The 24,537-nt window shown below is 35.5% G+C and overlaps 1 protein-coding gene across 3 annotated transcripts in view; it reads right to left on the bottom strand.

Moving 5' to 3' along the window:
• Window positions 1-24,537, bottom strand: part of TNFRSF19 (TNF receptor superfamily member 19) — a 58,359-nt gene that overhangs the window by 21,863 nt on the left and 11,959 nt on the right. For all 3 annotated transcript variants that reach the window (XM_063331280.1, XM_063331283.1, XM_063331281.1), the window contains 3 exons: window positions 23,541-23,651; window positions 13,102-13,280; window positions 9,688-9,773 (listed from right to left, as the gene is read on the bottom strand). In XM_063331280.1, coding sequence (XP_063187350.1) covers window positions 9,688-9,773; window positions 13,102-13,280; window positions 23,541-23,651 — 376 coding nt within the window. The remainder of the gene's footprint in view (window positions 1-9,687; window positions 9,774-13,101; window positions 13,281-23,540; window positions 23,652-24,537) is intronic.

Below are 24,537 nucleotides of genomic sequence, written 5' to 3'. Positions count from 1 at the left end.
CATGCTCTTAAATGGTTATTTAAGGATTCATTGCATTTTCAGGCAATAAACTCCTAACTTCACTCTTAATGCAACAATTCACTCCCTGATTTAAAAGGAATCATAAAAGAAACACATCACCAAGGCTCCAGACATCTGTGGGGAAGGATATGCAAGTTCAAAAGTAGTTTTGTATTTCAAACTGAAGCTTTCACTGGGATTAGCAGATAGGGTTGCCAGCTGTGAGTTGGAACAAAGATACGAAATCTGCCCTATACGTTACTGTGTACTGATTCAATATAACCATCTGAATGCCAGATGGGCACCACTTATGTGAAGTCCTACTGACAGTTGCATGAGATCATGATGTGAATCCATTAAATAAATGGATTTATTTATTCTTTTTTATTTATTCTAAATTTTTTTATTCTAAATTTATTCTAAATTTATTCTAAAATCATAAATTGACATTTCCCTCTCAAGCTATACATTTTTCATCATATTATAGTAAGCAATGAGGAATGTATTTTTGAAGAGATTTATGCTGGTATTTTGTGCTTTTTATGAAATATGTTAATACATGCTTTAGTATATAAAAATGGACTGCACATAAGTAGTGCAATTCTCATGCTGAAACCAGAAAGCCAATGCCTTTCAGTGCAATTGACCTTTGTCAAATATCACTTAAACTTCATACTACCTGCTTAAAACTTTACTGGATTATGATCATACATATTTTAGGTATTAAGTTTTCAGGGATTATAAAAAATAATGTTTAAAAACAACATTTCCATTTGTAATTTATTCTCTGATTTCCATTGTATGATGGAAGCCATTTACATTACATCTGCGTACTCTGAAAATAATTTAATAATTATATTGCTAACAGCTTTCTATAGTAGGGACGGTTAATTGTAATCTTCTGTATTTTATATTATTTTTTTAGGGAGTAAAGCTTCTTTTATTCCAATTTTCCTGTTCCCCTCCACAATCATAATAAATGAACACCTTCAGGAGGCTTAGAAATTACCATTTGTTTTACATTATTTTCCTTTAAGTAGATTTTATGTTGTTGAAGAGTGCAGTAGGAGCTTATGCTACAACCTTCTCACTGAGTGCATTAGTATAGCTCCCTATTCACTACTAGGTCACTTGTTTTTATAAAATCAGAAAATTCCTTGTCTGAGGTCTCTGTTACTCTGTCAGCATGGACAGAAATTAGTTATCAGGGTCAAAAGGATTTAAAAGAGATAATTTACAATTCTGAAATTATTTTTATCAGCCAGAAATGACAACTGTCACACCTATGGGGGACTGGCAACATCCCTTATGTTTCAAACACATCATAGTTAAGAACAATTAAAGACAAATTCCCTGTTCTCAGAAACCTGGCCTTCAGTGGCCAGGAAGGGAAAAGGAGTTTTCCCCCCCAGAGAATGCTAAATTGCCAGGAAGGAAAATTCTTTCGCAGATCCAGAGACTAGTATGATGCAGGCATTAAAGAAATGATCCACATGCTCAATGATAATCACCAAACACTCTGATCAGCGTTCAGTCAACAAACCCAATTCAGCTCAATCCAGATAAATCCAGAACTTAAATGATACCGGTGCAGAATGGCAGGAAACGTTTGACAGTTAGCAAGAAAGCACTTCCTATTGATAGCCTTTTACAGCCTCAGGCACAGCTGTGAGGGTCAACCAGCACAAGGGTGGGACACAACCCCACAAATTCTGAGAAGAAACTTTATGGCAGCATCCCACCTACGTTACATCACAAGCTTGCACAAAGTAACAGCAGGAAAGAACTAGAAAGGGTTGTTTTGGTTTGGTATTTTTGCTCTGTTGGAAGAGCTACAGCATTCCTTCATTCGTCAGCTAGCAACAGAAGTAGTGATATTCATGAGTCTCTACCATCAGAGAGACAGTAAACTGTGAATCCTTAAAAAGTACAAATGTCTTAATTGGCATGTTGAGATAAAATGAGTATTCTACCACCTTATTTATCACTTACTAGCATCAACAGCATTTTGCATAAAATGTATACATATGACTGCCCTTGAATCAAAGGAAAGAGTATTATTTTCAGACTCACATAAAAAAACTTAACCTTTACTTTTGCCAGGACAAAGTGAGGTTAAAATATTGTTTATTTACTGAAAGATGGATGGTTTGCACTATTGATGTATCAGTTTGGGCTTCCTTCTTCCATTAAGTAACACCTCTAACAGACAGATTTCACATACAAAAACCTTTTCCCCGTGGAACTTTCTATCTACATTTTGATCCAGAAGAAAGTTTCACAATCCGTCTCACATAGCCTTAATTATGGCAACATACATGTAATCAATAACAGCTTCAATGAAGATCAGGAAATTTCTAAGACTCATTAGAATTGCTAAAGTTGTTCAGGTTACTATCCTTTTACTATAGACTCAAACAATAAATCTTTCATAACAGAGCACACATGCTACACTGAGTACTTCTGTTCTACAGAAGTTACTAGTAAGCAAATCAATTCATTAGAACAGCCCTCACACCTACAGTTTTGCAGCACTAAGCTATATTACATGCGATTGTAAGTCTTTCTGATAGAACAAATTTTCTTCTGTAAAAAGTAAACTGCATGGAACAAAACATTTAAGGACAGTGCAAGAAAGCGGACAGAAGTCTAACTGTTCAGACTGACTAGAAGCCCTGAGAGTTTTGGTTTCCAAATTTTGATTCCTTGGTAAAGTGTCTGGCTGGCTACAAAGAAATTCTGTTGGGTTTGGGAGTAGCACCTCCTTGCAATGTCATTTCAATACTTTTAAGCTAAATTTTCTTCTGTAGAAAATTTGATGTTTTGTTTTTTTTCCATTGCATTTTGGAGCACGCCGCAGGTTTTTTGTTTTTGGAGGAGGAACAGGAGTAGAGGGGATGGTGGACAGAAATGAGGGGAAACACTTCTGACCAGTTCTGTCTACTAACTGTAATACCTATTTAGTAATAACAAGCTACATAATGAAGTACTTTCATAGATACAGGCACAGAAATGAGAGGTACAGAAAACAGGAGCTAGTGACAGTCAGTTGGCAATGTATATGCAAAAAAAAAGATAGGCAAGGAGAAAGTTTTGGAACATGATTAAACTACGCAATGAATCTGAATCTAAACAGTAACATTTCAGAACTATTATAAGTAATTTTAGTTGTAACATCTCTGTTATTAAAAGAAGGAAAGATCTGCCCCCTCTTTGTTTGCAACTTTTTGTTTTAGGAGGGAAGCCCAACATGTAAAGTACATTCAGAACAGGAAGAAGCTGTTTGACTCTAAGTCATTCCCCAATGGGTCAGAAGCATCACAATTATCAAGGACAAGGAACTGAAAACATTCAGGTTTTCTAGGTTAACTCTCTTTGATCTACGATGAGTGAAAGAAATAAAATTGTAATAAAACTTTATAAGACATGAATAGCAATTCTCATCTCTCTGAAACACCTAGTCAAATTTATTTCAGACTTCCTGAAGATAAGTTACTCTACCATCAGGTCACATATGGAAAATATCATACTGACTTATTACATTTTTACAAAAGTGTACATTTCAGTTATGAGACAATGGAAAGCTAATGTCTCTGTAATAAACCAGTACTGATATTTATAAGCTAGGGATGCTATTAGCTATACCTAAATCGGCTGTCACTCCTTATGACTTTTATGAAAGGTTTATATAATATTCCAGCTGCTTTCTATCACCGTGTCCAACATGGCAAAGGGGATTATGAGAGATGCTGTGAGGTAACCCCAAATCGGAAAGAATACTGAAATAAGATAGACATATATGTTGGAATAAACCAAATAATTAAGAATGGTTTCACTCGTTATATATTTTCAGCTGCCAGTTGCCTCATATGCACATAAGCAGTCTACTTTCAAAGGCTGCTTTGCATTAGTAATACAAAGTTTACTGTATAAAGCAACCAAATAAAAATTACAGAAAAACTTAATAGCTGGAAAAACATTATCTAGATTCCGAGAGCTTTTAAATCACAAAATTCTGTAAACAGAAAGAAGAAAGTGATATGAGTAAATTAAAATTCCACTACGTAAACAGAGGAACTAATGTGGAATTGAACATAATCCAAAAACAGTTAAAATGCTATATTTATGTTTAATGAAATAATGTAAAAAACTCCAGCAAAGATGAGACAGTGGTAATTTTTCTCTTTCACCACCAGGTAAAGTATTTTAGAGAATACACATGTAACCAGCAAGCTCCCAGCCCCACACTTACTTTTAATCTTGTGTTTTGTCACCCTACAATATTCCTCTGCACACTGTAATTTCTAGGGTTTTATCTTCTTTGTTCTGAAGTTTAGTCCTTGCATACCCCAAATATCCATTACCCTCACATGAAAGTTTACAAAAATCACAGATCCTAATCTTGTAAATGTAAATAAATAGATTTAAACCAAATCCTACTTTTCCTGTACTAGCTACTTTTAACACCAGGAAATACCACCATATTTTATCCCTTAAATAGCACCTTTCATTAGTGAAACAATATACCTTGTAGATTTAAAGAGTGAGACTCAGCTGCAGTTTAGGACACTTGCATATAATTCTCAGAAAAACAATTCTGTAAATATACAGAAGCAAACTACAAAAAAAAACCTACAGAAGAAAACTGTACAGGGAGCTTTGCGATCAATCTTAGTGGAGGTAGTCAAAGTGTTGTAGAAGTTCCTTAAAGAAACAAAATTTAAAGCAAGTAAAATATAGGTGTCTCACATGAAAATGTAATATTTTCACTATGATCTGCTATATGTATTTTGTACCAACAAGCTGTAGTCTGTATTTTTATTCCTCATCTTAGTAAAAAATGTCTTCTAGTTTGAGATATTCTTTATATTTGAAACCACTATCACTGAAATCACTATCTCAAAAAATGCCTCATGGCAAAAAAAGAGGTAATTTTAGACCTGATTGCAGGTTTATTTCAAAGGCACATGATGTTACAATCAAACTATAGACATTTCCACCGCTGTGACTTATTCAACAAAACATTTCTGCTTCACTGAAGCAAAGAATGCATTTACTTCCTGGAACATGTAGAGGCTAGTTTCCCAAGCTCCACACAGAATGGTATCTCACCCCCATCCTTATCCCCCCCAGCTCTCCATGCTCTTTGCTTTGTGTCATGAAGACAAGCAGAAGTAGTCCTGGAGAAGGAAGAATGACTTTGGGTGGACATACTGTGCAAAAACTTATTTTTTAAAAAATATAATAGTACAGATAATTAAAAAAAAAAAAAAGAAAAAGAAAAAAGAAAGGACAAGGCTGCTCCTTTGGTGGTGTTTTGGCTGTAAAATGCTCTTGGAGCCTAGGTGTTCATTTCCTCTCTTCCTTGACTCTCACAATTTATTCCAATTTAACCGTTTGTGCAGCCAAATTCTAGACTGAATTTACACATAACAGGGGAACACCACTGACTGCAGATTGGTCCAGAAAGGAACAGTAGTGTGGAAGTGCGATGAACTATTTTTTTTTTTTTTTAATACAGTTCAAAAAAGTTCAATGTCACAGGTTCTTCTGCTTAGCAGAAAGCCTGCCTAGAAGCTAAAGGATTCTGGTGACTCTGGTGCTGTTCTGCATTGTGAATTGAACAATACAACAGTAAACTCTTGTAGGAACTGCTGATACAGCCAAGTTGATAAAATAATTCCATCACTTTAATTTTCATCTGCCACCTTCTTATGACCAAAAGTATGGTTTCTCATGTTTTTTGCTTATTTGCTAAGACAGACTATCTGAAAACATAATGCTTGCTCAAAGAAAGCAATGGTATCTTTGGAAAACCTTCTGCTTCTTACCCCAGCCTTTCCCACATCTCTCCTTCACTTGTACCACCACAAGTGTTTCGGGGTTAACAAACTCATTAGTTTTAAAAATAACCTTAAGAAGGGATTATTTTAACTCTTTTAATATCATGGATGGACCCACTATCTAGCTTACTGAAGAGTTTCATTAACAGTTGAAGCATAACCATTGGGGCAGCACAACACTGGCCTGAGCAGACAGGAGAGTGAACTCTGCAAGCCTAAATTAGTGCCAAGAAAAAAGAATCATTGAACTGTATCTATCTTGCTGTTTCACTGCTGAACAGATACCAGTTTGGGACAGTCTATGCTACCTTCCATTTCAGAAATTACATCTCTGATTGATTGGGTTTTCAGCCTAGTTCCCACTTCAAAGGACTCCTTTTCTATAATTCAGTTGAGAAAAAAAATGTCTTCAGGTGAGAAAAATGTCTTCAGTTTACAAAGTGAACACAAATAGTAATTTTAAAAACATGCTTTCATTTCTTATCTAATGTTTAGATGCTGACCCTATATATAGGATTGGTATTTACAGTTTATTTACCTGAACTAAGCAAATTAAAATATAACTATATCATTGTGTATTTAATTTTCTGACATCCTAAAAACACACATAAGTCATTGTGTCCCCTTTAAAGTTTACACAAAGGTGATAGCAATTCTCCCGGCCTCTAATACTCTCTTTACTTATTCATTATAGAATCCTTTCAACCTTGCCTCTAGCAATTCACAAACTCATTTTTTCGTCAGTAAATATTTAAACCAGATCTGTTTTAAAATGTCTACAGAAAGAAAGAAGATAAAAGCAAGTATTTAGATTTATAGCTAACTGGGTAATAATCAACTGCTACTAGTGCTGAAAGAACTTCATCCATGTCTCAGCTTTAACATGAACCTTTAGCTCAGGTAGGGGGCTGTGAGCCTTTGTGCCCTTATTGTAATGTTCTTAAGCAAACAAAAGATTGCCACACACCTCACAGGACAATTAATTCATTGAAACAGGACATTTAAACTTTTCCTTTTCATCTGTAATATAAGAGTTAGCTGCACTAATATTTGACTTTCTGTTTCACAGTAGAAAGAAAGAAGGATAAGAAAGGCAGAGAATTAGAACTTAGTCTCTGATCATTGAGAACCTGCCCCATACACCTAATGGTCTGCCTCTATTTAACTTCAAGTAATGCAGTCTTAAACATCTTAACTATCAAAATATATTCATTATTGAAATAAACAGCAAACATTTTCAGCATTAGGTGGAAAAAGCTTGCTTTCACACACCATTATTTATACTTCCTTGAAGAATCATGTTTTTGACTTAGTCTTAAAACTGAGATTTGCCGCCTATTTGATGTTAAGTAAAACTCAAACAGATTTCAGTTCATTTACCTACTATTGTAAGAATAACTTCCTAGGCTACTCTGAGGAAGGCACATACACTCTCCTGAACTGAGACAGCTTATATTAGAGACCTGAAGAACCAATGTACAAATTCTGAACAAAAGCCTTCTGAAAACCAGTGACATACGGTAATCATGGAAGGATTTCCTTCACTTAAGATTTTAATGGTTGGTTAGTATGTAAATAAAAAACATTTTAATGATTTCAAACTTTTTATTATTTCTTCTGTAAAAGCTGGAAATGCTTGCCGATTCTCACAACTTGCCACCAGAACTATGAAAAACAAGCAATTCCTCACGTTACTTAGTCAAAGGTTTTGTCACAGCTAGCCATGAGATTAGGGAACAAAAAAAGTCTCTAATCTGGATTTACCTCTACAATTTATGACAGAGAAAATGCTCTTCTCCCTAGGGCTGTCTGTTGCCCACTTAAAATTAGTAGTAGCTTCTTAATGGTTCAATTTAGAATCCAAGCTTGGTCTCAATTACAAAAGCCAAAGCACTATAAACTGAAAAGTTCTGAGTTATTTCAGAAGACTTAGTAACCATTCTTTCAACATCTTTTAAAAAACAAGATTTGTGATTTTGGAAAAGATGGAAATATCCATATGAGTCACTAACTGCAGGCAAAGCGGAGAGATACAAGGGAGGGAATTTCTTCTTCTTCCCTGTCTTTGTGCCAGAGAGTAGAACTCACGTTTGAATAGCATGCCTTCTTAGAAGAAGGGAAAAACAAGACTAGAGGGAAAAATGCATAAAATGAACTCATGCATTAGCTATCCTAGATCAGAATAATACCATTGCACTTCAGATTTCACTAACTTTCTCTTTTTGTAGATAAAGAGAGAATAAAAACAAATGAAGGGAGTAATACTTAATTTGATCAATTGGGAGGATTACAATAAATGTACATATGCAATTGCCTGTTTGGGTTCAAACTCTGTCTGGAAATACCTTTTGCAACTCCTTGCATTTGAGGTGATTCGCTGCAGTAAATCAAGATCAGCATTTCATTCTTGGCATCAAACCTCATAGTGTTTTCTATGAGGAAAATAACTTTCTCCAAACAATTTTAAGATATGTTGTCTACACTACAAAAATAGTTGAAAATTTTTTAATTTCCTTTCTGGGCTTACATCATACTTGGGCAGGAGTTACGGCTGCAAACACTGTAACTTATTTGACTTATTCTTTTTATAGAAGTCTGATTTACTAGTCTTTAATGTTGCCATCTTTAATGAAAATTAAATTATTATGATGCAGAGGTATATAATGAAATTCTCTCAAACTGTAAGAGAAGTGGACAGGAAGTCACATTTATAAAAAGTTTTACTATTAAAGATACTGTCTGAGAATCTGGTTTTGTAAATCTATTCCCCAAAAGACACTAAAACTAGAATGCAAGCATAACAAGGAGGTTTGGCTCATTTCAAAAAAGGCTACCTAAGCAATATATGAAATGCTGAAGAATCCTTATTTCATTAAATTTAATACAATACAAAGCTATTTAAACATATGATTTTAATGCACAATAGCATATACTTGATTATATTTTAATTTAGCACAATTAAAAAAGAAAGAATGTTTATATGAAACAATGTATCCTTATTAAAGTAGCATGAGGCATTTCAGGAACTTGACAATTCATTCTCCCTATAAACAATTGTTTGGAATAGAGAAAAAAAACAACCCAAAACATAACTTCACAGTTACAGAAGCGACAAGTAAACCCAAGGTTTTCCACAAGATTATGTTGAATCAATTTTATTTTTCATATTATAAAGCAGACAGCAATAAAGGAAACATGAATAATTCACTCCTTTTATTAAATTAAAAACTTAATAGGATGCAGACCATCAACAGCCTTGGAAGAAGTAGTAAAAAGGCTTCTGTTGCAGAGTAAAGAGGGCCTCTCCTATTAAAGAGATTCTGATCCTCTCATTGGACAAAAACAAATAGAAAAACTGATTACTCATTGCCTTCTTCACATATAGATATTTATCTATATTGTTCTCTCTCGCTGTAACCTTAATACAAAAGTTATTTTCAAAGGTATCAACAAATTACCTCTTTTGGGTGTCAGGAAAGAATTCATACTCACTGAGGCCTACCAGATAGCAGGCAGAGGGTCTAGGAAGACTGGCTTTCTTTCGGCATTAACACAAACAAGAAATTAAAATGAATATGACAACATCAGAAGCAGAGTCAAGGCTGCCTAAACACGTGGTATTACGAAAATGTTTATCCTCAAGTGACTGGTCATATGAGGGAACCTTGCAATAATAGTGCTGGACCTGCTGAAATGTATTAACAAAATCATTTACTAACCAGAAAACAAGCCTTTAAAAGAATTCTTCAGAACTGTGACTGTCATTTTTTGCCAAGATTTCAAGTTAAAACAAAAAACATTCTGAAGCCAAATCCCACTCCAACAGGAGGAAAACAGCACTTACAGTGAGGCTCATAGGGAGGAGGAGGATCACCACAAGGAACACACTCCATGTCTTGAAAGCCTCCAAGCTTAGTCTTCCTATAAAATCTAGAAGATATAGGAATGAAAAAAAACCAGTTAATCAAAACCAGATATTTTGCCTCACAAAATTGATCAGGTGTTTTAACAGAATCCTCTATAACTGCAAGCTTTTGTCAATCTGTGTCCCAATGCAAACTATCAAGAAATAGAAGAAAATAAAAGCAAACAAAAGTACAGTAGATATTAATAGTACATCAGTAGATCTAAAGTAAATTGCCGAAAAATTCTAAACCTGTCAGACCAAATGCATAGTCACTATAATCTTATATTCACATAAGAAATAAAGAATTCTGGAGATTTCAGACAGAAATCAACTTCCCGTTTTTCTCATAGATCACAGCATGCAAGACAAGTATGATGAACTCACATTATGCAAGCTTATTTACACATTTAAATGTAAAAGTGAACTGATTAATCTATATAACTCTTCTGAAAGAAACAAGATATTGCAAGGTTATTATCACCACTAACAGTATATAATGGACCAGACATCAATGCTTTCTAGTTAAAATCCTTAAGATATCCTCTAGCTCAGAGAAGGAAAAATCACTCATAAATTTGTTTATTTATGTACTTGTACAGACGGGTGTCATCCTCCCTCCCAAAAAAAAAAGACGTTTTAACATCCTGTGTGACAAAATCTTCAGAAAATAAGAATATTCTGATCATTTTGTAGTACAGCAGAACAGTAAAAATGGCTTTTTAGAACTATATTTTAACAAACCAACAATCCCTCCCTGGCTCTTCCTTCTCCTCTAGGAAGATCTTCACCACCAACGAAAATCACAACGTGCACGCACTGTGAGTGCAAATCAATGAAGTGACCACAAGTCCCAATCTACATTATCCAATTCTCCACTTTGTTTCCATATTTCACTTAAATGTATACTTTAAAAATTCTAGATAGCAAGCATTTCAAGGTATGAAAAAATAGATATTGCAAACAGAAGTATCAGTCAGATGGTTTAGATAAATAATAGCAATGGAAGGCCACAGGCAGTAACAGGAAAACAATAGAACAAAACTCTAAAGCAAACTAACCATTCCTAACCAAACTACTAATTTTTAAAGAAATTAATGCAAAGACATTAAAAAATATAAATAATGGCTATCGTACTCAAGGAGACTTTTTATTCTAAAGACCCTTCAAGAACTTTACTATTGAGTTTATGTTTGAAGAGCTTACTGACTACAGTGACAGGAAAAAGCCTACATTCTAAACCAGGGAACAAGAATAGCACCAAATTAAAAACCAGAACTTCAGAGTGTTATATCTCAAATTTGTATGAGAGTATGACATCCTCTAAAGAACTTATCTACAACAGCTCCTTAATCAAGTAGGTCAGTCTGTCTTTCAACCAGTCATTAGTACTAAGCTAGAATCAACAGCTGTAGTCTGTTCAAGATGAGTATGTGAATTAAGTGCTTTCTGTAGTGGTAGTGGCACATTAAATAAAAGGTACTATCTCTACTGATGTTGAATTATTAATATTGTAAATGCCATTAAAGTATGAAGACTGTATCAGCTAAAACAAACAACTTTCCAACTGCTCAAGAAACTCATGCTTTAACAATGTGAACAGAAAAAGATTCATAGGCTGTAAGACTGAAGGGGCTACTGTGATCATTTACTCTGAATTAAATGTGTTAGTATTTGTTTTTAGCTGACATGATGACTGTAGTGTTTTGAACCCGAATCATAGGGAATGGTGTGTTGGAAACCCATGCAAAACAGAAATAAATATGATTGCTGAGAGCTAAAACATTAGCTAAACCATTCGGTTTGGCTAGCTATATCCTCCATTCACGTAGACAGCATCTAGACTGATGGACAGGTAAGAGTGGTGGTGTGTTCTACAGTTCTGTTCCCAAAAACATCCAGACCAGACGACCTCTGACTCCCCCAGCCATGACTCCCTCCCTCCTCATGTTTCCAACCTTGCTGCCAGTAAAAGCAGGTTGTGGAAACAGCTCTCATTTTAACACGTACCCGACACACGTATCTAGAACACATTCTAGACCAGAATATTGAGAAGCATTCCCAGGTCCTCCGGTTTAGAGTTACCCTTAATTCTTGTTTTATTCTGGTTTCTTTTTTGTTCCTTTCTCCTCTTCCAAAATTTAGCTTATATTGTTTACACCATAAGAAGAAAATCTTCCTGCTGACAGCCAAATAAGCCCTACAATACATATATGTATTAATCGGCAATAAGAGCATAAATCAATCCGCCATGTGGCTGCAGGCAGTATCAAAAGTGGTTGTGAGTAAGATCTGATGCCCGGAGTTGCACCTTCTTATACCATGACTTAAACTAACATTAGTTATGAAAGCTTTACTATGTGTTTTTAAATTAAAATACCTCATTTCTATCTTGAGAAGAATAACTGTAGGAACTTAACAGCCTTCAGGTATTTGATAGCTAGTATTAAAAAAAAAAGTATATAACAATAAAAAAAATAAAATTGCTGAGATATATATAGGAAACAAATGTATGAATTTTAAGCATCTCTGAGATACGCATCCCGAAAATACAAAGGCTGTTACAATTGCAAATCAGTTTTCATAACCTACTCCTATCGATTAAACTACCAATCCATAGTTCAAAAAAACATCATAAATGCCTTTTAACAAATTCATGGCAGGCATTTATAATAGAAGAACTTGGACACAATGTAAAAGAATAGCCTTTTAGAGATCTTAACACTTAATACTACAAACAGAGAAGATTAGCAACAGCAATCTGGGATGACTGGACAACAAACTAAGCACACATCTTGATTTATAACAGCAGTTTCAGTGAGTCTACAGAGTGTTATGATTTGTTCCAAAACAATTCTTTCAGATCCATTTATGATTCTCAGCCAGGATAACACTCTATGAATTTACCAATATAGTAAAGGAAATTCAGGAGCATAAACCACAACCACCAATATATAAAAATATACATGCATAAGAATTACTAGGCATTGACCTAAGGAGGGAGAAAAAAGCAAGCAAATAATGTGATCAGTCTTCAAGAAGGCAACTGTGTATGTTTCCAAACATTTAATTCTTTATAACAATGAAGTAAGCCACAAGTAACACTCAATATTTTGAAGTATTTTGCTCATGCGCTGTATAGACAATACTCTCATAGATCGCATAGGTAATTATCAAACCATTTTTATAGATGAGATAATTAAGACTGCAATTCTGAAATGTAAATTGTTGTCAAGGCCAAGATTAGAACCTAGGACCTTCATACATACATTCATCTGGAAAACATGAACAAGCAACTGTCAATACAAATTAGTTTTGAATTTATTCAAGTCTTATCTTCAGAAATGGACTTACCCTGGTAAACAGTCTCCACATAGCGCATTGCTGGTGGCAGAACAGTTAGCCTTCTGAAACCGGTTAACTAATGCACAATCCAGACAAGGCTTACACTTCTGAAAGCCCCAGTCTTCCTTGAATCTGTTTGGTCTGCATGTCATGCACTGTGCATCCTCCCCATATCCAAAGCCGCATTCCTGTAGGGATTAACAAGCAATAGCAAGCTATTCAGTCTCTGAAAGCGTGAACAAGAAGAGAATGCTGGGATAAAATGAAGACCTAGTGTAATTATTACTGAGAGAGTAGGTCTTTCTAAAGACAAAAGCCATCCTTTCAGCAAGTTCAAATGTGTCTTCCACTGCTAATAATCTCCCTTACTTCTATAAGTAATACTTAGTCATCCACTTTATTCATGAAACCACTGTGTATTTGAATGATAAAGGGCTTCAAGGACTCCCACAGTTTCATTATTACTAGCTTATGGTAGAATTATTGAGCTGTCTGTTTTTTAATTAGGTCAGTCATGTGAAAGTGCAGAAACTGGGACAAGTGAAGTATAAAGGCACTTACTCAGTTACAAAAACAGCAAAGAAGCACTTTGATATTAAGGTTCATAGCTAAGGTGAACAAAGTTAATTGCCGAAGAGAGTGCACTGATCTTCAAAGGCTTAGAATTTCTGTTACCAAATAAAACAGAACTGGTTAATGACCATCAGCTAGGCACAAAACGTTGCTTAGCCACTAAGAATTTCAGAAACTCAATCTGCTCCAGTTTCAACGGTTCTTAAACCGCCCTGCAGATCACAGGGAGGCATGACATTTTACTATACAAGAAACATCGTTATCGTTGGTTATTTACCCCAAATTTAGCTGTTTAAAGACATTATTTCCATTCATTTGCAAAAGGACACCTAAGACAAATGACAGGCTGCAAAGACAAATGCTTCACACAAAAATATGTAATAGTTTGGGGGCTGCATTCTATGAACCGATCATCAAGAACTATCAATCTATTGCATTTTTATGTCACTATTTCTTAGAGTTATCAAATTGCTAAGAGTTGCTATTCTCTTTTCTCATCTGAATATCCTATTTTTTTTTTTTTTTTGCAGTACCTTGGAGTTAGATTTGATGTATTTAGTGACACACCGCAAAACAGCTAGAGGGATACAACAAATTGCTGGAAAGGACTTACTGGGAAAGAAGTAGGTGGGAAAGGCACAATGTGGGGATCACCTCCTCCAGTATGTCATCTCAGAGGAAGAATAGGGCATCTTCCCAGTGAGAAAACTGTAGGAAATCTTCAGCTGTGGCAACTTAAGAGAAGGTTTCCACCAGTTTTGTCCACAACACATGCATGTTCGATGCATATAAATAACTTATTCCACAGTCACCTACCTATGTAAATCTGCTGCAGTAAAAAAGTTTTGAGCCTTATAAACAGACTCAGGATTCTCCAAGGTTTTGCACTGAGAAAGCATCTATGGAACAAGCTCTGTGATATAGTTGGCCAATATGTATTTTACACTGCCTCTAATTTGCAATGATAAAGTAATAATAAACAACTTCAGATGCATTTTACTGGACATCCTAAGAATTTTCAATTTTCCTTTATGTTAAGAATATCTTTACTATCCTCTGAAGAAGAACAAGCACTCAAGTACACAGAAAATGAACAATTCTAAGAAAGCAACTACAAATGGTCACTAAAAATAGTCTTCTTCCTCTGTCTCTAGACCCAGGAATTTTAAAAATAAGTTTTAATTTTTGGTTTGTTTTTTAGCTGAAATGTAGTTTCTTACTATTGACTATTATTCAGATTAAGGAGCAGACAGAAAAATCATTGCAGTTAGTACTAACAAAGAAGCGTACTACAGTTTCATACACTGTACAGCACATTCCTCCTGTGAGATATTGACCCTAAATAAAGCTCGTAGGCAAAAGGGGATAAAAATATTTCAGTGTTTTTAAAAATTTACTTCAGCCATAGAACATTTTCTACCATTTTATTTCAAACCTACCAGTTTCTGCTAGGAATCAGTGCCAAAACAATGAAGATTCTAGCAGTTCTATTTTATGTCACCTAAAAATATCTTACTGTGTTCAGTTTTACACTCAATTTCATTTATGCAATTGTGAGACTGTATACAAAGCTACATGATCTAACACCAAGGACTGGAACCAGACTAACTTCTGTCAGGAGATTTTGCTCTTCCTAAGCCTAAATAAAATTTTTCATTGAATCTCATTATTCCTCAACACATTATTTCTAAATACCTACTCTTTACTCTTTCTGTTTAGATCAGCCAAATACTAATGTTATAGGATTTATTATATAGCTCAGTCAAACCATACATATTCGTATCTTTTGATAAATCATTTGGAATGAGTCCCTCCCCAGTCCTAGTAAACTTTCAAATATAAGGCTTAAATTAACTTAATTATAAGTTTTCCTTTCCAGACTACCTTTGAAGTTTCAGATTAAAAACAAACAAACACCAGGAAATAAAGTTAGAACGAAATGCCTTCAACTCACTGGCCCAAACCACCAAAGCTTGAGTAAATTGTTTCTAGCTCTATCAGATCTGCTTTGCTATAGTTGGATGTATGGATACATCTTAGTGGTCCTTTGTAACGTGGAATGGTTTACTTTAAAGCTATAAAAATGGTGGATGCAATATAAAGAAATCTTCTGCCCAAGGAATTACCAGTCTCCAGTCTTTTCAAAGATGGCTTCTAAGTCCTTGCCAGAAATTCTGCAGATATAATCCATAACAACTACAGCTTTATGTACGTGCTTTTTATGTTCACATAATATTTGAGGTAGTTAACTGCCTGGCAGGTGCAAATAAATATTTAAGCTTGTAAACCAGGCAGAACTTCAAACAGATCTGCACTCATAATTAACCACATTCCCAAAACTGAAGGATATGATTTAGATGATGGATTCAAATCCTTTGAAATCTTGGACTTTATAATTTAACAGTCCAGCAAAGATATAAAAAAATCAACTGTTCATCTTTTATCAGTACATGTGCAAAACTGATGTGCACCAATTTTATTAGTGCTCTATTTATTAAGCTGTCAAGCTCCCCTCATCCTTTCTATCCTCCCACTCATATTTTTAAAAGAGGGCTCATCTCCTGTGGCAGTTCACCTCAGGACTGCAGAAAAGAGAAATAAGACTTGTAACCTCATTTAGCCAGATTTCAAAAAACCTTTTTCTTTTTATTTCTGTGCTAGAAAAAAAAAAAGAGCAGGTAAATATACACTATATTTATTTCTCCTATTGTGAAGCTTATTGTGAAGAACACTTAGCCCACTTTTCCCTTTCCACTTCCCCTTTTCAATGCTACTATCAATGGTACCAGGTAACATTAATGAAAAATTTCTCTCTCAAATGATACACAGTAAAAGCCATGAAACTCCCAAACTAATTTAGAAAACTGCATTAAAATTAATAAAAAAAAAATCCTCAAAATTCAAATGCAATTATACTTTCTGGGTATTTATACAGATTTCACTACCAAAGTATCATGACATCTCATTACCTTTTTGTATGTATCCCCAGAAGAACTTTTTTCAGAAGTGAGTTTCACTAAGGTATTAAGATGACTAGTCAAGACCATGTAGGAATCCGTAGCAAGCTAGTTAACTAAACTCATAACTTAGGTTCAAGCTAAAAAATATTAAAAGCATACAATAATACAGACAGCTCTTAAAGTATTACCTTGGCAGTGTTAACATGTTCTTTTGGTATATACTACCCAAACACTGACTCAGACAGAACCACCAGAACTACAGCAGACCATAAAGGGTAATGGAGTTAAGTGGTATGGGTTTTCCCTAAAAGTTGAATGCAATGCAGAAAGTAAATGAAGAATAAATTAGATTTTAAACTTCTTTCAATTAAAATAACCTCAAATTTCATTAAAAAAATGCTTTCAGGCATTATTAAGATCGTAATCTGCAAGCACATTTTAGAATTTGTTTCTAGTTCCACTGATTATCCACAACCTACGTAAGTCCCTAGATAGTACAGCACAGAGAAGTTCCACTTAGGCCACGATGATTACAATAATATTTGGGTATTCTCAAGAAAAAGCCTTCCAGTCATTGAGACGCTATTAACTGATGTCAGGTCATATAACAGGTTGCAGCACTACACTGGCACTGGGAAATGAAGTTTTTAGTAATATCTTTGAGTATATGGCCTTGTCAAATAGCACAGTTTTAGCTCCCAAGAGTATCTTAGGCTTTGGATTAGCCTCATCTAGAATCCAATAATCAGCCATATCTATCAGCAGAAATCTCTTGAGCAGGACAGGCTGCAAGACTGTGCTCCAAACATGTCAAATTTAGCTGCTGTGGCAGTTAGTGCCAGAAAAGTTTCATGCTCAGTGAGTAAGATTTGACATGCCACATGCAGCTGCTCTAGCTTCCAGGAGACTGATCCAGAAACACATGTTAGCCTCTCCTGACCTGAGATATGGCAGGCTTCTTCACATCTTGCTTTGAAAAGTTACTAAGTCACTGCTAAACATGGTAGCAGCTGCTCTCAATAACTTCACTGGACATGTAGACACAGCACACCACCTCTCATGTTGTGTATGAGGACTGTTGCATTCAGGAGTAGAAACAGTACCTTCCTGTTTAATTCATTTCCTTTTCTGAGCCAAGATGTAGGTCTCCTTTTCCTTCATCATACATCTGGTGCAAGGAAGCAACCTATGACATGTAGCCCTGCCTCAGCAACCATCAAGCTCCCTCTGCCCCATAAGCTCTCTGCACAGCAGCAGTCTCTTGGTGACACTATTTATCATCATGTATTTGGTGGCAATGCTGGCTTAAGGCACTCTCTCCCTTTCACCTCTGCTTTTTCTTCTTTGTCATACACTGTCCTCAACTGTACTGATACAACTTATTAGGAGACTCAGCTGTAAATCTGACCACGGGAGTGATCCAGGTTAAAAGTGATCAGTTTCGTGATCCGTTCCATTGTATGCCCTAACTATCCCAGTTTATTTTTTTCTGCATTAATTGTGATTTATATAAATTTGAATCATATACAAGGTTTGATTTATACAGAAACATGTTACTGGTAAGATAGGACAAAAAAGGCTGTTACTATCAAGCCACACCAATGACTATTCAGGTACTGGCAACTTGCAGCCACTTAAAGAATGAAAGATATTAAATCACTTGCTTAACCACATGATGCTTTGTTTCCTACTAAATGAATGAGAAATGAAATAATGCTGAGCCACACGAAGCGAACACTTCCTTCTGAATCAACACAATCATTTCAGTCTCCTACCCTAGAAGAAAGCACTGCTTAAAAAAACCCCCAAAAACCCAAAGAACAACCCCAAACAAAAACCCCACATGCTTAAAATCAAGCTATTTTAGTGGTTCAGAGGCTTCACAAACATTACCAAGGACTCACGTTAATGAGAAAAGGCTACATTATTTTTTTAAATGAACAAACAGAAGCAAACAAACAGGAGAAGCAGCTTTCATTCATCAATGCTTAATTGTTGATAAAATAACAAAGCTGGCTTTCTTATGATGACAATATGTTAAAAGTACTTTATAAAAAATGCAATCAACAGAAGACATCAGTGGATTTTAGTTCTAAGTTAATGCAACATCTGTAGCGCCCTGTTAGAACAGTTGATAGGGAATCCGAAAGGAAAAGTTGAGGGTGTACTCTTTTTTCTTATTTTAAGGAATAAAGAATTACTTCAAAAATGTTCCTGAAAAAGAGAGCCCCACTAAACTGTGACAGCAAAAGCTGTAAAGAATAGTCTAGATTCAGAACTAGTTATATGAGATAAGGCTGGGGTTGTTTTGTTTTTTCATGCTATAAAGGGTGCCTGAAGTTGCTTATCTATGCAGACAGGAAGGTCAATCCAATAGATTGAGCACCAGTTTGCAACTAAAATTAAACACTCATCATAGAATCACAGAACAGCCCAGGTCAGAAGGAACCTTGAAAGAATATCTGGTCCAATCCTTCATGGGACAGGGAGCCGAGATGAGATGATCTAGCACCATGTACAGTTGCATCTTTGCAAGTGATGGAGTCCCAGGGAGGTTGTTCCAGGGAATGATTGTGCTCCCTGTAAAAAATTTCTTTCTTATATAGAGATAATACCTCTCTCATAAAATTTGTACCTGTTGCCCCTTGTCTTGTCCATGTGGTGCCTTGTAAAGAGAGAGCCTCCATCCTCTTTTTCCACTCTGCGGCCTCTGGCTTCTCTGTTCCACCAAAAACTTCCTGCATTACCACAGTCAAGCTAATTTTTACATGAGACGCTAGCATAGAAATCAAAAAAAGGCAACAGGATTTCCCAAACTTAGAAAGGCGATATGAAATGCTCACGCAGTATAGCAACAAAGGTCACATAAATAGCTCAAGTTAATAGCTGTAAAAATAAGTATATATACACACACGTGTATATACATATATGGATATATACGCACCCAGGTGGTATTTTGCCAAGCACACTTATCCATACTGTTGATGCAAGACTGTGGTATATCTGAGTGTATCCGTCAACATGGGAACAGACTGGACTGTCACACAGTACCAGATTAGGCTTTAACCATACCTTAGGTCACCTATGCAGCCTGTGTTAGTAAGTCTGATCTTCAGGTGCCACTGTGTCTTCCCTTAAGTGTAGGGACAACTAATGACTGTTGACTTCACTGGGTTTTATAAAGCCACAATAAAAACCCCACTGAAGTTTAAAAAAAAACCCCAGATATCACAATTAGGTAACGATGTATTAGTTTTTATTTCTATAACATCATGTGCTCAGTTTAACAAAGGCAAAAGGAAGAAAGTACTTGCACAAGTGTACTTACGCTCTAAACTGGTTGCTGATCAATTCAGTGGCACTGTATTTAAGTCATAGTACCCATCTGTACCACCGTACTTACCGTTTTTATCTTGAGAGCTGCGGTTTTTCTTTTACAGTGTTTAGACTACCAACTCTACTTGTCTTTTGAAAGGAAGGCAGTTGCTATTTTTGTCTAGTTAGTAATAACGAGAAAGGAATCTACAGATTTAGATTGTAACTAAGATGAAGTAGTTTCTCATAAATAAGAGCGAAGCGATGGCTCTACAGTCCTTGATATTGGACCTGTCTCCTTCAGCTTACTCAGCAGTAGAAGCTCGACCTGAACTGAGTTTTGAGGGAAGGAAATAGGGACGTATGTTTACATCAGCCATTCACATGGTCCACTGCTGCATGACCCAATAGCTGACCTTTTGTATTCAACAATATAGGCTGAGGTTTTTTTGTTACTAACATAAAAAAGAAACCTGTCAGTCAATTGCTTAAAACACTTCAGGGGGGAACCGAACAAAAACACTCACTGATAACAGTGTATTTTACTATATACTTAGACATACAGTCATGCTCACACACCCAGCAGCATACCTAGTTTTATCCATGAGCACTAAATATTTGATAGGAAAACAAACACACTATTTGTTATTAAGAAACTGTTATTAAACTACAGCATAATTACATTACTGCTTTCTCACATGTAAAATAACCAAGCAAACAAAACTCCCCCTGTGCTGCAAATTACTCCAAGTATATCATTAAATCCCTTTTCCCTTTGTGTTCTGACCTTTGACTTAACATACTTTGTTGCTTCAAGCTGTAGTTCAGCAAGACTATGCTCAACTGCGTTTCAGTAACAGCCGGAGCATCACATCCTTCACTATGATTCACAGAAAATTGTACCTCTATTTACAAAGGAAATGATGCTTCCTCTCACATTTAGGTTTGAGAAAAATCTATTTAGTTATTTCAGTTCTAGTGTAGTAGCAAAAAAAATAGTAGTTGAAAGCCTATTCATGTCTTGGAGAAGTCATTGCTTACACACTGAAATTGATTAAGCATTCATATTTTCAGAAAAAACTAGTCCTAAGAATCAGGACTATCCGAGTTTAAACAAAAATAGTTGAAGTGAAAACACTGCTTGCAATAGTACACTATTCAAGTTATGACCCTTCTATTTTAGTTTAGCATTTCTTTATTAAATTGAAAGAAAACTGTAAGTAATGAAGGCATTAGTTTTTATGCTTCTGGTTTTTATTTGCCACCTAGATAAGTATGCTACATCAATGCATATAATACTGCTTTAGTAGGACCACTGGTAAGAAGTGCCATATTTACAGGTGCCTTTATAAATTAAAACACCCCCCAGAACCTTTCAGTCCTCAAATTTAAGGTAAATCTGAAAAAAAAACACCAAAACATCCAAACAAAACCACATCCATACTGTTAGTCATCTACAAATCTCCACTGAACAGCATTGTTTGTATGACTAAACCTTAACTAACAGCACCTAACATAGAAAGCAATCTTCACTGAAGTGTGAAACTTAAGTTTTCTGTTAACGCACTGAACACTAGCTCCAGGGGGTGGAGAGACTGGGAAAACGTGTCACTCAATTTCAGTAAATCTCTTCAAGCTACCCACAAACCACAATACTTGTGCTTTTTGCAGAACTGAATATAGTAAGAAATCTGAAGGCACAAACTGAAAGCTTCTTTTTCCCTGTTGTTTAAAAACACATACACACTAGACTTCGTAACGTTTCATGTTAAAAATTTTTCAAAAATAACATTTCAAATTCCCACTTGGATCTACATAACCTACTTGCCTACAAAAGCAACCCTGAAAATTAAATTTCACTCCTCCTAAATAATACGCTAAATTCTACCTTTATCATCCTTTTTACACCACCAGTAAGAGTACAAAACAGAGTTTGCCCTTCGATATGCAAAGACACTGGGCAGGGCAGCTACTTCTCTCAGATTTTATGGCCCCACCTATCATGTATCCATCAGACTGCACAGTTACGCCTGGGCCACAGTTTTACACTCTCACAATGGGCACAATGGGTAGGTATAGTAGCTTATGCACGAGACTTGACAAGTCTGCTCACCTTTCATGATGCCAGCTTGCACCCTCTCTTTTTTGCCTGACCATCTTCACACCTCTAGCATGACACACCTGCTCCTCCAAAACATCCAGTCTCCCTGTGCCTCTGTTATCTCTTTAATCTCCGGTGATTGAGTTAGTGAATCCCACCACATCCCTCCCTCTCGTTTCAACTATATCTTCTTTATTGTTATCTATTCTTGCTTAGACACAGCACCTACTTTCTCTGTGCTGAAAGCAATGAAGATCCCCCTCATGACTTGCATTCAGACTTGGAGTTTTCCTGGAAGCTTTGCCAAGTTAACTTCCTAGCTCTACTGAATCACAGTCCATAACCTCAGTCACCATTCATCTCCATTGATTCACTTCTGCACTCCTAAAAAGACTGCTGTTTCCAAAACTTTTATGGAGTTTTTCTTTTGGAACAGATGCAGTTGTTCCAAAAGAAAAAACATTTACATAAGGCTGACGATAACAATCTTTTCTTCTCTGTGATACTAACAAGGACTTTTTATGTGCTTTCTACATATTACCGTGTATTTTTCTGGCCTCAACCTTCTCAATTACATTACACAGCATAAAGATATGGATTAGGTTTATAGCATTTTCAGTAAGTTGTAAAATGAAGAAACTGAGCCTCACTTGAATCTAGCTTCCCAACACAAAGTGCTCCAACCACTGAGCTAGTGAAAACAGAACAATCCCCTCTCTCCCAGCTGTTCTAAGGAAATATGTCAGTTCCCACTTGAATCATATTCCGTATTTATGTGCTTATGATCTTATTTTTATTATAAGCCATTCTTTAAAATATGCTGTTGTAGAGAAAATATTTAAACATTGCCTATAGTGGCAATTTCACCTAAAATCCAGAACTGACTCTGAAAGTCACATTGTAAAAACCAAGCATCCCCATTTCAGTGGTCTGCACCAATCACTAATTTGAAATTCCTTTTTCATACTCTCCTCTACACAGTGAGGTTATTCAGTCTTAATTCCCTTTAGTTTTTTTCCCCCCTTTTTTGTAGTGCTAACTTACCTTTAAAAAAAAAAAAATCATTTTAATTTGAGAGCCCATACCAAGATCCTCTAATAGTACTGACTACTTTATTAATGGCATCATCATTTTCTGAACTAAGTAACTAAGTATTTTATATAAAGAGAACCAGCAAACCCTGGAACTGGTTGCTCAGAGAAGTGGTGGAGGCCCCATCCCTGGAGACATTCAAGGCCAGGCTTGATGAGGCTCTGAGCAATCTGACCTAGTTAAAGATGTCCCTGCTCACTGCAGGGGGGTTGGACTAGACGACCTTTAAAGGTCCCTTCCAACCCAACACATTCTATAAAAAAAACCCAAACAACAAGAAAACCTGTTCAAATGCCAAAATCATAAAAAAGTATTGCCATATAAATACACGTATCTATTATTTTAACCACATATGTAAATGCATTTATTGGAGACAAAGTAAATTCAAGAAAGTATGATTTGCTTACCTTTGAGAGTTCCATTCCAGGTCCACACTGTTTGCAGAGGATGCAGTTTCCAGTGTGGTCCCTAAATTCTTGCTCTCTGCAATCTCCAGTCTCACAAATTACCCTACTCAGCTAAAAAAAAAAACCCAAAAAAGTAAATTCAATAAAATATAATTAATCAATTAATCTGTGATTAACATATAATTTATACGAACTCTAAATCTAAGGAATAAATTCATATTTCTATCTTAAAATTAACTTTCTGCATTATAAAAAAAACTTTAAATATGGCAATGAAAGTTAAAAATCTAACTCCAAGTATGGATAAGTGGCTTGAATTTTAAGGGTTCTCAGTACTCAGTGACTTGCAATAATTTTACAGTTTTTAGAAGACATGCTTGATATTTGGCACTTGTGTAATGTCAAAACACTTAATTGTTTGAACATGAGTTTACGTTTCTCACCTTACTCAACATTATGAAAAATATATATGACCATTTCCTAAAGCTACACTTTTCATGACACTAAGGTACGTCACATTACATTTTACTGCCGTGTTTCATTTATTTGTGATTTTAAAATTGTTTTTAATGATGCTATTACAATTGAATAAATTAACTAAAATCTATTCCTTTAAACAGAAGTATTTAGAGATTTTAAAAGGTCACTCAAACCTTTTGGAAACGTAAAAAGCACCCCAAACCTGTATGAATACTATTTATTCTAAATTTCATTATCACTTTATATTTAATGGGCCCAATGAGAGAATCCAATTTCTGCCTTCAAAGGCATTTAAGTACATTATCTGACAAAACCAGAAACTAAGGTTATGAGAAATACCATAAGCAGTAATATCAGCCATGCAAAGTCTCAGAATAATCACTGGAATCCTAACCAGGAACATTAGCAAACCCTGTGAGGTCCCTCAATAGAATTTTAAATTAAATGCTTACATACAGGCTTCCATCACAGAAAGAGCTCTCCACAACTGCTACTAAATTCTTACTTTGTGTATTAG

This window comes from Chroicocephalus ridibundus, chromosome 1 (assembly GCF_963924245.1).
Source record: "Chroicocephalus ridibundus chromosome 1, bChrRid1.1, whole genome shotgun sequence".
Lineage (NCBI taxonomy): Eukaryota > Metazoa > Chordata > Aves > Charadriiformes > Laridae > Chroicocephalus > Chroicocephalus ridibundus.
This window is presented reverse-complemented; position numbering and strand designations above follow the sequence as displayed.